The sequence below is a fragment of the Saimiri boliviensis genome, chromosome 7 (assembly GCF_048565385.1).
Source record: "Saimiri boliviensis isolate mSaiBol1 chromosome 7, mSaiBol1.pri, whole genome shotgun sequence".
In the NCBI taxonomy this organism is placed as follows: domain Eukaryota; kingdom Metazoa; phylum Chordata; class Mammalia; order Primates; family Cebidae; genus Saimiri; species Saimiri boliviensis.
In genome coordinates, this window is record NC_133455.1 from 70015580 (window position 1) to 70030139 (window position 14560).

Here is a 14560-nt window from a genome sequence, read left to right on the forward strand (position 1 = left end):
CTCCCCTTTCTCATACTAAAAGGTGATAGTGGGTTTAATATTTCAGAGTAGCTGGTAAACTCGGATGCCCCAGTGGAGCTTATCAGATACTTTTATTTGGTAAACCATATGCCTAAAAATTGCTTAGCAGGTTTTAAAACAATTCAAACTCTTCCAGAATTGAATGCAAAATGTTTACTAAGTCACTGGTCTCTTCTGGTTTTCAAATAGCGAATTTTACATACAAAATTCTGATTAAACAGTGTGTTAGGCAAGTGAATTAAAGTAGTCAGGCTATTTCTGTGTTTGCCTGAAATAGTCCTCACTTGTGTTAGCAGTCACTATGTTCTGTTTAGGTTAGCATTTGTTCCAGATTTTATAACTATTATTATAATAGTTGCACTAAAGCTTGGATGAGTTTGGGCGACCACTGGCTGCACTCCTAGCTGTTGCCATGGTCTTGTCTGATGGTGTGAGATGCATGTGCAGAGTTCTCACTTTAACATATGGGCAAATCTGAAAGATGATCAGTGATAACCCTCCTTTCTTTTCATGATCCTTTCAAAACGCCATGTCACTAACACTTCTAACATAACTCACACTAGGCAGAACACAAAGTGCTTATTGAAAAACAGAATGCTTCTCTGGTAATGGTGAGAGTAATGTCTGATGGTCATGTGTTGGACCAGCCAGTTGTGTCATGGACAACTTGAAGGAAATGATTAAGCCACCAGTTAGCAATACTGGCGAGAAACATGGGATATTATAGGCTAGATGGATGTGAAATACTTCTAAATACAGGTTGAGCAGTCTTTTGTAGAACACATACAAAGTAGTCTGAATGATCTTGCTACAGTTTTTTACTTTGTATGGTGTAAATATACAACAGTGTGCTTGTTTGACTATTTGATGGGCTTTTTATTTTGCAATAACAATAATTATTATACACATATACTTATTTTAGTATCCTCTTTCACTTTCAGAAATGTCTCCATTTGAACCATAATTTATATACTCACCTCATTTTTTCCTGTTTTATGTTCTGGATTCTGGAAAGAAAGAAAAATATCTCTTTGGACTGGTATATCAGTCATTTTTGTATAAAATATTCATGAGATAAAAAGTCTAAGAATAAAAAGAGGCACTAACACTGCAATGAATAATCAAGTCCATTTTCTTTTTCTATAGTATATTTTCTTATAATATGCCATAACTGGAGGAGTATTCTGGGCATTTCTTTGAATCTTGGATTTGTCATTGAGAATAGAAGACTTGAACAAGATAATTATATAAACAGAAAGTTTAGTTTTAAAGAAAATCAGGTACTCACAGGAATTAACCTTTGATATTTCCCTTTTCCAGAGTCTGGAAATGGCAAAAACCTATGTGAAATCTAAGGAGATGGGAGAGCTAGTCAACACACCATCCTGGATGGATAAAGGTCTGGGCTCCCAAAATGAGGTGAAGGAGGAAGAGAGCAGACCAGGTACTTATGGGATGCTCAGCAGCTTAGCTGAAGAGCATGACAGCATTGAGGAGGAAGAAGAAGAGGAAGAAGATGGGGAGAAACCTAAGAGAAGGGGTCCCAAGAAAAAGAAGATGACCAAAGCACGCCTTGAGAGATTCAGAGCTCGAAGAGTCAAGGCCAATGCCAGAGAACGGACCCGGATGCATGGCCTAAATGATGCCCTGGATAACCTGAGGCGAGTCATGCCATGCTACTCCAAAACCCAAAAGCTTTCCAAGATAGAGACTCTTAGACTGGCCAGGAACTATATTTGGGCCTTGTCTGAAGTCTTGGAGACTGGCCAAACACTTGAAGGAAAAGGCTTTGTGGAGATGCTCTGTAAAGGGCTTTCTCAGCCCACAAGCAACCTGGTGGCTGGATGTCTCCAACTGGGCCCTCAGTCTGCCCTCCTGGAGAAGCATGAGGATAAATCTCCTATTTGTGACTCTGCCATCTCTGTCCACAACTTCAACTATCAGTCTCCGGGGCTCCCCAGCCCCCCTTACGGCCATATGGAAACACATCTCCTTCATCTCAAGCCCCAGGTATTCAAGAGTTTGGGAGAATCATCCTTTGGGAGTCACCTACCTGACTGCAGTACACCCCCTTATGAGGGCCCACTCACTCCACCCCTGAGCATCAGTGGGAACTTCTCCTTGAAGCAAGATGGGTCTCCAGACCTAGAAAAATCCTACAGCTTCGTGCCACATTACCCTTCTGCAAGTCTAAGCTCAGGGCATGTGCATTCAACTCCGTTTCAGGCTGGTACCCCCCGTTATGACGTCCCTATTGACATGTCCTATGATTCCTACCCCCATCATGGTATTGGGACCCAACTCAATACAGTCTTCAGTGAGTGAGGCAGTAAGTTCAACATTTCAGAGAATGACGTGGAGACATTTCCCATCATTCAAGTGGTTGAGCTAAAGATTTAATGACTTTAAAAGATCCCTATGGATATATATCAAACAATAGTTCTAGTCCATTTAGGCTTTCCTTTACCTGTCACCTCTTTTCTCATCATCTTCTCACCTTGCATTGATTTCTTCATAGGGTCCTCAAGTGAAAATATTTGTTGATTTAATAACCATGTGAAAGTAGAACAGAAGACCTGGGCCCTATTCCAGTGGTGCCAAAAACTCATTGCGTAGTCTATGCCAATTAATTTTCCATTTCTGGCCTTTGTTTATTTACTAGCAATTGTAAATAAACAAGTTGTATTTATATGAGGCAATCGTTCTAAGTTGAGATGATTTCTAAAGTCCTGAAATTCTATAACTGTGGTGATCACTCTTCAAAATTTCTTGCAACTGAAAGAATAGAGCAATAATAGGAAAGGGATACTATGCATAGAATAATCAAATTGAGTTACCAGAGGAACACAAGGTGCATGTCTCTTAGCTCACACAATGAAAAGCTTGTTTAGATTTAATGATAGGACTTCTTCATGTCTATTGAAAAACAGCTTCTAGAAGCTAAAAGTCTAACACGGCTGTCACTGTGAAGAACAAAACATGTTCTTTAAGAGATTAACTCTATTTGTTCTTGGACTAAAAGTTGAACGTATCTTCCTTATGATTTGAAGAACCATAATAGAGAACCACAATAGAGGCCTCATGCCCACTTTATTCTTGAAAATATTTCAAAACCGTTTTTCTCAGTACCAGAGGCAGGGCAGACAAGTCACTGAGGTTTCAAACTCCTATGACTAATGGGACATAGGACATAGGACATAGGTCTTCTAGACCATGACCTCCATAACCAGAGGGCTCTGGAACTTCTGATTGAAGCTCAGGTGCTGCTGTTAGGATCAGCACAAAACACAGGTTTATATTTAAGAGCAATAAAATAGCTATTGGCTATACTAACTACCATAGTTCAGGGACTCTCTCCAGCTCACAGTTGCCCATGGGAAAACCAATGGATTTTTTTTTAGCAAGATGAATTTCATTTGGTTAAATGTGATTAAAACCATCCACCTCTGTCCACACCAATATATTTTCCAGAAGCACAAGCACCAATTTATTGACCAAGGTTAAAATTTCCCAACCTATAGATAGTTCCTTCTCTCTCCTCTTGCACTGTTACCTCTTCCTCACTTCTAAGATAGAATATGTTATTACGTATTGTAGATAAAATTTCAAATGACCAAACTTAGGGATGCAAAAATGAAATCCAAGGTCAGTGAATATTTTTACCAACTATGTCTTCATCGTAGGTTTAGACTAACTTGCTGACTGTTCATTTTTCTTTACGTAACTCCTCTTTCCTTTATATCATCAACACTGACTTCATCAAATTTGTATTTTTTCAGAAAATGAGACCTAAGAAATTTTCCTATCTTGTTCAATCAGCCAGGACAGTTACTTAAGTCAAACCAGAGCCTGCACAGCTTATTTGATAGTAGATTAGGTCCTGCTTCTGCCAGAGAGGATAAGTTTAGTGTGCAGAGTACATCAATAGGGGCAACAAAAAAACTGATAACACAGATTAGTATGTCATTTTCTATAGCTCAGCTATCACCTAAAATCTGCCAACTACATGTGTGTCTTGTCTTTCTACCTGTCTTATGTATTATCTCCTTACAGCATAAGTTGCTTTTCTCCATTTTGCTCACAGCACTTACCCTGTTACATTTTGCAGCCTTGGTTTGTAAATTCACTTGAAAGTATCCCTGGAGAGAGATCTTAACCTCCATCAGCCACCAAAGTGGTTCCCCCTTATCCAATCTTCTCTACAGGAAATAGGCAAGTAAAATGACTTATAAAGCCATACTATGTGCTTTCTGAGTATATACTGCACTTACCTTTGTGAGGGGCTGTGGAAGGGTCCATCCTTGAAGTTAGCATTTTCTGGCATTTAAGTTTGTAGATAATCAATGTTGTCTGAGTTATTTATTAGATATTATTTATTTAATTTATTTCTCTCTTCCTTTTATAAAAATTCCTTTGGCCCCATAGATGTGCTTGCAAACCTTCCCTAAAATTTTATTTGGAAAGCAGCCCACAGTTTTGCTAGGAATTGCTGAGTTTTGGAGTGAGGGGAAAGGAAAAGTAGAGAATTACCTCTGTGATGATTTTTATAAAAAGCAGCAATAATTTGAATGGCTATGCAAGTTAATGTTTTTAGATTCTTTTCTTTAGTCTAAGATGAGCCAGAGTTATTCTTTAATAATCTGCTGTGTATGCCTTTGGGGAGTATGGTACCCATGAGTCAGGCCTTTCTGAAATTGTGCAGAGGGATTTTATAATTGAATTAAAATTTAGAAATGCAATAGCTTGTAAAGAGCCTACTCTCCAACCTAGTGTGGTCTCATTCTTCTAGAGACATTTTAGATAAAGCAAAACAATTGTTTAAATATTTTGTATAAAACATGACTGTTTTTCCTCCCCTTTTCCTAGCAGAAATAAAGCTGTCTTATTAGACATTGTGTTGTGTTGTTAGTCTTCAAAACTTTCATTCACTCTTCGTTTATTCATTTTCTTGGGCTCTATGTCCTACAAGCAGCTAGCTGAGCAAAGACTGGTCTGTCAGGAGGACACATCCCCTAATTCAATTGATCATGCTAGAATATATGAAAAGTCTAAACTAAGCAGTTAGAAGTCTAGAAGCACTGGTCTCTGCCACTCATATAACCAACTATAAAATCTACAGTTGAGAAAAAATAATCTTATAGATTATAGGGTTATGGGCAGTCTAAGCTATCAAACTACACATAAACGGGAAGGATGTGCTATTATCCAAAGTATGTGGGCTAACCAACTTTTCAAAAAAATTATGAAATATGTGTTTTGGGCAATCCTTCTCTTGATTTTTTTTCTTTCAGGTTTCTCTAGTTAAAATCTTCCGGGGTCCCTTCTTGCATGCTTAAAGTGGTGATAATAAAGAAATAATAATAATACTGTTGTTAATAATAAATGTAAATAGAAAAGTTAGTTAATCAAGGCAAGAACCTGGCTTAAAATATTTAAGAAACAAAAATATAGCATAAAAGTTATCTTTCCACCCTTATCTGCCATCTTCCAGTTCCCACTCTTCAACTAGAAACTAGTCATCAGAGACCTTTTATGGATACATAAACAAATGCTAGGTACAAGTATTAAGTTATATTATCTTTTTTTTCTACAAGTGGTAACAATACAACACATTTCTGCATTTTTTTTTTAAATTTAAGCACAAATCTTGGGGTATTTTTAACAAAAGTTTCTTAATTCTTTGTTGTAGCTGGCTAGCACTACATACTAAAATAACATAATTCATGAAATTAAGTCCCATAATTAAATTTTTTCAGTCTTTTGCAATATCAAATAAATGATTATGTACACATGTCATTCGACACATTAAAAGAATCTTTACTTTGCAAAGAATGGTCCAGAGGGACAAACAGAAACTGACAGATAACAACAACCCCATCTAGAAGATAGTGGATGCTTACTACCTAGTGTCACATTTCTAAGTGTCTTACAGGTATTAATTCACTCAATCCTAAAGCCATTCCTATAAGGCAGTCACGATTATCATTCCGACTTCACATATTAGGAAACTAATCTGTTTAGTTTAGTGAAACTAAACAAATCCTGGTGGAACCAGAATTGATTTGAGCTGGTTGATTTATCCAGAAGATCCGAAATGATTCTCAGTAGCTGTTTGCCTGGTAGGTATATGAGGATGTCATGTCTGTGCAATGCTGGAACCAGTAAAAGTGGAGTTACTGTTTGACATCCCTCAAATTGTCCTTTACACATGATACCCTGTTACATCTGTGACCCAGGCTGACTCATGTCCATGCTCTGCAATAGAACCCTGAAGAAGGCTCTCTTTCCCTTGATGGAAGCTCAACTTTTGATTAGACTTTGCCCAGGTAGACCACATAGTATAGGCCAGATTGCAGACCAGTGCCTTGTTGCTTGAAAGTGCCCATCTTTGAGAAGGCTTAAATCCATTTCAAGCTTTAATCTCACATATCTTTAGAATTTAAGAAAAATGTTTTAATGGGGAATTATGAATATGAAAATAAAATCTTCGATCAACATAGAAACGTCCTATTTTTAAGATTATTTAAAAAATCTATATAAGCTTGGAGTATAGTTTGGTGCAGTAATTACAAGCACTAGCTTTAGAATCAAATGAATAATACTTTAGTTATGCCACTTACTGATCGAATGACCTTTGTTAAATTGATTAACCCTGCAAATGCTCAGTTTTCTTGATTTTTTGATTTTTATAAACAAAAAAATAGTTTCATAGGTGCTAATATTTTTTCTATTTTCCCCCTTTGTCTTTTATTATTATTATTAATTGACACATAATAGTTGTACATATTTATGGAGTGTAATATGATTTTTGGTACATGCACACAATGTGTAATGATCAATTTGAAAATAGCAACCATAATAATGCCTTCAGGTTTAACATGGTGAATTAATTGAGATAATACATCTAAAGCATTTAGCAAGTATTTGGCAAATGGTAATTATTACCATCTATGCTCTATTAATGATTCTTTGATTATATTCATGTTGTCTTTTCTATTTGCAGCCAATATATGGCTAGGGGAGTGCTGATGGTGACTGTAGGCTTAGAGAGTCCATAGAATTATTTAGAGAGTAGAGTCAGACAAACTTAGATTTGAAGTTACCTGGCTAAGTAGCCCTAGGCAATTTATTTAACATCTCTGTCTCAGTTCCCTTCTTTATAAAAAGGGCATCGAATATGACCAATCCATAGAGTTGTATGAGGATTAAAAATGATGATGATGCCAGTGACGTGTTTATCTGAGGTTCTGGTACCTGGGAAGCACTTTACTCTTATTGTTATTACTATTAGGAGTACAGTGAGAATAGATGAGGTAATTGAAAACTGGAGAAAACAATAGATTCTTTTCATTTAAACAGTAAATAATTTACCAGAGACAACAACAAAATCCAAGTCTATTGATCAGTATTCCATACATTGGACATGCCATTTTTCAGCTCTTCACGGGGACAGTTTAAACAGAAATCTTCAAAAGCAAACTTTCTGAATTTGAAAAATAGGAAATACTAAATTTTTTTCTTTTTTTTTCTTTTTTTTTTTTTCTAAAAATTGGCATAGAGCTAAAAGGAGCCTTGTAGTACGTAGCTCTTTGCTGTCATCTAGCCTGAGACTATGTAGAGAAAGAATACTATTACCTCGCAAACATATAATAGTATGTACTTGATTGCAACTTAATTTTTCAAGTAGCAATAGTTACTGAGAATTTCCTCTAGACCAGGAACTAAGCCACGTTCTGGAAATGCAGAAATGAATATGTGAGCATGTTTTCTAGGTTTACAGTCTGACAGACTATAAATCCATAAAGCACTTTTGCACAGTTATTCAATATTAGCGTTAAGGTGGGCAAGTGGTTTAAGCATTATAGACGGTGTTTGGCAGAAGAGAAAACTCATGCTCAGAGACATTTACTAGCCTGCAGGCCAAGCAATTAGATAAGAGTAAGTAAATTTTTTGTTGGTGGTTCAGTAACACATTTTCTAGGATAAAGTTAATGGATTATTATGACAATTCTGGATAACCTACTGGTTGAATGACCTTGGTTAGATTAATTGAGCTTGCACAGCCTCAGCTGCTCTGCTAAAATTGCTAAAATGAATTACTACAAATATTAAACAATGCAAAGAAAATGACCAGGGTTAGATACAGATGCACAGTAGCGAGGGAGAGAGTTGATTATAAAATCAAAGAAATTCAGTCATAGCTGTCAAAATATACATAACAATAAAGATGTTTGCTCAATGCCTTACATGTAAGTGAATTCAGTTACTAAATGTGAGCAAGAAAATTATAGAAACCAATAGCTAAAAACTCAGGGGAAGAGAAAATTTCTGTTTATTGAGCATCCTTGCCATGTACAAGTCATCAAGGTAAGTTCACCATATTGAATCAGTCTTCAAAACAAGCCATTGAAGTAGGTTCCAGATGTAGTAGAAACCTACATAGAAATGTGTAAATAAATATGAGAACATGGAAAGTCATATAAATCTCAGAAGTGTCTGAGCTTCTATTTTCTCATCTATAGAGTGAGATGATTGTGTCATTAAGACACCTGGAATTTCTCTCATTTTAATATTTTAAAATTAAAATTTTAATTTTAAATTTAATGGACATGAGAAGCTAATGTCCACTCACCCTCTGACAGAGAAGCAAATACACACATTTTCGGAAATCGTAAGTGATTAAGCAAAAGCTGAAAGACAAAGCAAGAATGGACTACAAAACATTAAAATCAATGTGGTATTTGGATGCCTTGTGTGGTTTTCTTGCTAGTCGGCTATCTTAAAGAACTGGGGTGATTTCAGTGTGTTATCAATTTAGAAGACAGTTTTCTAGGCAATGATCTTATTCTCTAGAGACAACTACTCCAATACGTTTAGCAATTAAAAGGCCTAAATCTACGTTGAGATAGAATAACTTTACTTTAAATCAAACCGAGAAATTCTACGATTCCTAGAATTGTACAATTGCCTTTTTTCCTTCTTCAGTGGGAAATAATAGGAAGATGTTGACTATATTGTTTAGTTGATTATAAATACAGTACGTTCTCAGTTATCCATATGAATAATCTCTGTTGAAGATTAAGGAAGGAAAATATTTTATATAAAGTTTGTTTCTCCACGTCAGCTGACATGTTTCTAATTTTTGTATTTTTTGTGTGTGTAGACACACATATTAATATACGCATATTTAAAAAAATATATGAGGCACATATATGTATGTTTATCTATATATATCCATACGTATATATATTTAAAGACATGTATATTTGAATGCATACATTTCAGTACATGTTGAATACATACAGGCATGCATGTGTGTATATAATTTGACATATATATTTGAACGCACTCCAAAGTCAAATGGAAACACTTTTTGGATCATTTAAGTTTTGGCAAATCTACAGGCTGAGTTCTTTCTTTTATTAACCCAGTGTTAATAGCTGAGCTAGAAGGTTAGGTACTGAGAAAGGAGGTGGAGGCAGAGAAGCAGGAAGGAAGTATGCTGGGGGGTCCAGTTTTTTCCATTGGGATGGACCTGGAGGGGCAGCCTGGTAATGGAAAACATTCTCCCTTGATCTAAGCCTGTGCATTCTCTTCCTTTGAGAGCTGGCCTCTGAGCTGAGGCAGATCCAGGGCAGGCGGGCACGTGGCTGGCCCACTGAGGGCCGGGAACAGCCGCAAGCTGCTCGGGGACTTGGAGCAGACTATCCCCTGGCTCCTGCTCAGCCCACTGCTGCCAGCCGGCAGCTTCCCTCCTGCCAGACCCCTGGGCATGCTGATGGGAATGGCACAATTACTTAATCCCTGCCCAGGGAGATCTAGGACACATGCAGACAGATGGAGGACCAGGGGGATTCAGAACTATTTAGTATTGGAGGAGCAAAGGAGGCTGGCCTAGGAGCAATGGGCCAGGCTTGAAAGGTGGTCCTGAAATCTCTTTTCTCCAAGCAGCTCCAAGGCAAGCTGTTTTCTCACCTAAACAGAAGCTCTGGAAGAAAGGATCTAGACCTTCCCGGAACTGCTGGCAAACAATCTGAGAAAGAGCATTGACCCACAATGTCTGGATTTCCACAAACAATAGAGGGTCACAGACAGGTACTGAGAAAAGCAGAACTGGGGAGAGACAGAGCTCCAGAAAAGCCCATATAGAGGGGGCAATACTGAGTTAGAGATACAGAGATTAAAATAGCACATGCATGGAACTAAAGAGTGAAACTGCTATTTCCACATATGTCTCCTCTACTAGTTTATAGTTTATATCCTTTTGCATTCCTTAACGCTCACTTACGCATTCTCACACTCATTGCCAACTGCCCTGGTTCAGGTATTCAGTATCTATCTGTCTAGATTCATGTAATAGTGTTCTTCCAAACCTCCAATCTTTTTGTACTCAGTATCTCTTTCCTTCTACAATTCATCCTGACTGTCTTAAAATAAAGCCATGATCATGTCATTGCTTTGGTCAAAAATCTGCATTGGTTTTCTCATCATTATAAAATGAAGTCCAAACTTTCCAAACTAATATTTAACCTGCCTCATCACAACTGGTCTTGGTCTACCTTTCCAGGTATATGTATACCACACATTCTTCTCTCACTTTCCTCGGAAGCAACCCATCCCACTTATCTACTCTGTTTCACCACTCTACACACACTTTTTTGTTGCCCACCTGGATTACTGTTCCTCTAATCAATATGAAATTGTCCCTTACCTTTGCTCCTGGGAACACCTTTCCCTGGAGTACTCTCTCCTCCATCTTCACTTACTGAAGCTGCGTCGATCCTTCAGGGCCTAGCAAAAGTCTTTCTTGATAAAGCCTTTACAGATTATCCCTGTAATAATGATTGTCTTCTTCTTCTTTTCCAGTTTAGAGAGTTATGACAATTGACTCTAAGAGTGAAGCTGCAGGAGGCTGAGGCAGGAGAATTGCCTGAACCCAGGAGGCGGAGGTTGTGGTGAGCCGAGATCGCGCCATTGCACTCCAGCCTGGGTAACAAGAGTGAAACTCCGTCTCAAAAAAAAAAAAAAAAAAAAAAAAAAAAAGAGTGAAGCTGCTATTTCCACATTTAGTGAAGCTGCTATTTTTCCTTTCCTAGTTTATAAGCTCATTGAGAGGAGAGGCTGTTTCATCCGCTTGTTATATTGACAACTCTCAGTGCAATCTTGTGCATACAATAAGGAAGAGATAAAATTTGGGGATGGATGGGCACATAATCATGTGCTAGCATTGTGATGTTAACTTTACATTCTAACAATCTTATGTAACTTTAGGAGAAAGTGTTTTCTTTTCTGCCTTAGAGAAGATCACAAGGAGGTTGAGACAATATCCAGTGTTCATGAGTTTTGTCTACCCAATGTCCACTAAACTACTGACTATATTATTAAGAATAACTTGGCTTAAAAGAAAGTTTTTTACTTAGAGAAAGCCAAAGTGGCCAGTTGAAATAATAGAGAATAAAACACAGAGATGAAAACTATTAAATAATCAGAATTTCGGAAATGAAACCAGAGAAACAAAAATAAGCCAACATCAAGGCTGAGTGAGATTTAGAGGGAGGAGGAGAGCAGGAAGCCACAAGAGGAAGTTTGAAAGAAGAACAGAATCAAGGCAAGATAAAAGATTGTGGGTGCAAATTCTTCAGTGAGATATCTCAAGCATTTCTAGGTGTTGTCCCAGAGTGCCAAGGGCTTCCATGAAAGTAGGTGGAAGGTGAGGGAATCCCTACCAGGGAATAGGAAGGTGTTGCCTCTGTGTTTCTCTGGTGGGAGCCATGTGTCTTGATTCCTGTTATGCCACAAACCCTGGACACCATGATTCTCACCATGAAGCTTCCTTGAGAACAGTCCTTATCTATCTTCAGAGCAGCCAAAAATCACTATCACTCATTTTGGAGAAGAACAAAAATGACCAGTTTCCTAAGTTTTCTTATTCATGGAAGACTTATTTTGCAACATGAAAGTTTCCTTTTGGTTACCGATGCGTCTTTCTTTAGTGAGAAGGTAGAGCAAACACAACATTATTTAGGGCTGGTGAATCCAACAAATTCGGTGTGAATGCTAGGTTTGCCACATACTGTCATTGACTTCGGGTGAGTTTCACAAACTAGAACTTAAAAATATGTAACTGCAAAATGATGAGAATAATATCTTGCAGGGTTTTAAAACACTAAATATAATTGACATAATACATGTGGCATGAGTCTGGCGCCTTATTAGTGTTTAATAATCGGCAATCATCTTTTTCTTCTTCTACTTCATTGTCATTAACATCATGATTCTCTTCTAAGTGGGTGAGATCTCCATCACACTGGTCTGGTGGAAACAGAGATTAATGCAGAGGTGGACTATTGAGAAAAGGTGACCCATGGGGGTAGAAGCAGTATTGAATAATGATTAAAACCATCATAAGGAATTACTGGGTTGCAGTCTGGAGTGTGTGACTCAGCTGGAGTCTGAGTAAAAGGTCCCTAAGCAGAAGCATCAGGGACAGACAGGGGGCAGCTGATACTGTGCCTACAGTTGGCACAGTCCAACAAGATATTCAAGGATAAACAGGAAAAAAAATCAGTCCTGAGAGAGAGCACCGCTGAACCATGTTGCCCTGTTTCTGAGCAGCAGCTGCAAGCAGGGCTAGCAGCTGCAGCTGTTCTTAGAAGCCTGGATTCCCAGGGAAAGTGGGCATCAGGCAAAGCAAAAGGGAGGGAGAAGCAAGCACAGGGTAATACCTTGTGTTCCCAGGACGGGAGATTCCACTGCACAGAAGTAAGGGAACTGGGCAAAGAGGGAGTTGTGTGGGATGACAATGACTGGGCATTCTGAATGTGAAATGATGCTGATTACTGAAAGCAAGCTGATGGATCTATAGAAAGAGCTAGACTAGGGATCAGGACCTTTCTAGCCATTTATATCTTTACAGTCCTACATAAATATGAACCAATAATTGCTAACACAAAGTGAGTGCCAAGCAAGTACAGGAAACATTCTTAATCTTTTACATGTGTGACACTGTGTAATTCTTACTACAACGTTATAACACCTGAGGTACACAGGGGTAAAGGAATTCCACCAGGCTGTATAACCAGCAAGAGTCAGAGCTGAGCCATGACCCCAGAAGTGTGGCTTCTAAGCTTGCATTTTAATCTGTCACTCTCACCAGATCTGACCAATAGAGCTTTCTGCAATGATGGAAATGTTCTATAATATTGAGCACTTGAAATTTGGCTAGTGCAAGGGAGAACTAAATTTTACATTTTATTTAATTATAATTAATTTAAATTGAAGTAGCTGTATGTAACTCGGGACTATGCAATGCACAGCACAGCTTTATATTGTCTCTCTAAAAAGATGGATCTCTTGATCTCTATGAACCTCAGTTACCAATTTATTTTCTATCTGAAAATTGTGGGATGGTACTCAGGGATGGGAACTATGTGAAATGATTCCCACTAACTTATCTTTACCTGCTCATATAGATACCATGATTCAAGCATGACTCGCTTTACTACGGAACCTAGACATTCCTCAGAATCTATCATAATAGAGGACTCTAGGCAGTTGCTGTTAAGAACTTAGACTCTTCCCTTGAAAAGAAAGCAATATCCATCTCTGAGCACTAGGTGGAAATTTCCCAGGAATGGCTAGGCTGAGGCATCAGAGGGAAGGGGCTGCCTGAGAGAAGTGTCTCACTCAGCCCTCACATCCCAGCAGCACTGCCTTTGCTTCCCCTCAGACAGTTGTACCCTCATCAAGTCGCTCTTCTCCCACACAGTACCTCTCCCGCTCCTCAAGTCTAAATCTGGGAAGACTCACCTTTGCTGCATACTTAAGTTTTTAATTGGCTTTCTCCAAAGTACGAATCCAAATTATTGCTGCTGCACTGATTGTCTATTTTTCTCTTCAGTGGACGTGAATCAACACAAAGGAACACTTTTTTTTTCCCTCTAAACTTATCCCTGAAGAAGTTCTCTACAAAGACCTATCCTGGAAACAGTATTTTCCTGCAAACACACAGGAAGCAATGTTCTCCATACAATTCTCAAAGTTGAATTATTATTTTGAGCCTTAAGATCCCCTGAATAACTCATCATTGACATCAGCCTAAGCCTCTGGAGGCTCCAGGGCCTTATTGGACAAGCATTTTTTTAGTTGATTCCTAACTGACTTATTCTCTCTGTTTGGAATGTCCTCCTCCCAGCTCCCCTGTCCTCCCTTGCCTTTTTGCCTGTCAAACTTCTTAAATTTCAAAATCCAGCTCAAATGTCACTTGCCCTGGGAAGCCTGTTTGATTCTGCTCCCAAAACACACATCTCCTAGGCTGGGTGAGGCTCTCCTACTTTGTAATAACTCCTTTTCTCAACCACTAAGCATTTTGCTCACACCTCTACCAGAAGAGCATTTAACTAATTCTGCTGCAATACCCGTTTCTAAATCTGTCTCCCTGAAAGCTCTTAGGTCATCAATAGCAGAAAGATAAATGACGGATTGCTGTCCCTGCTACCTTGCAGAGCTTGATATATGGCAAGAGTTAAATAAATATTCA

At 38.3% G+C, this 14560-nt stretch overlaps 1 protein-coding gene across 1 annotated transcript; it reads left to right on the forward strand.

The window, feature by feature from the left end:
- The first annotated feature begins 1341 nt into the window (after positions 1-1341).
- NEUROD4 (neuronal differentiation 4) lies at positions 1342-4911 on the forward strand. The gene has a single exon (XM_003939284.3). The coding sequence runs from the start codon at positions 1351-1353 to the stop codon at positions 2344-2346; it is 996 nt and encodes a 331-aa protein (XP_003939333.1). The 5' UTR covers positions 1342-1350; the 3' UTR covers positions 2347-4911.
- The last annotated feature ends 9649 nt before the right edge of the window (positions 4912-14560 follow it).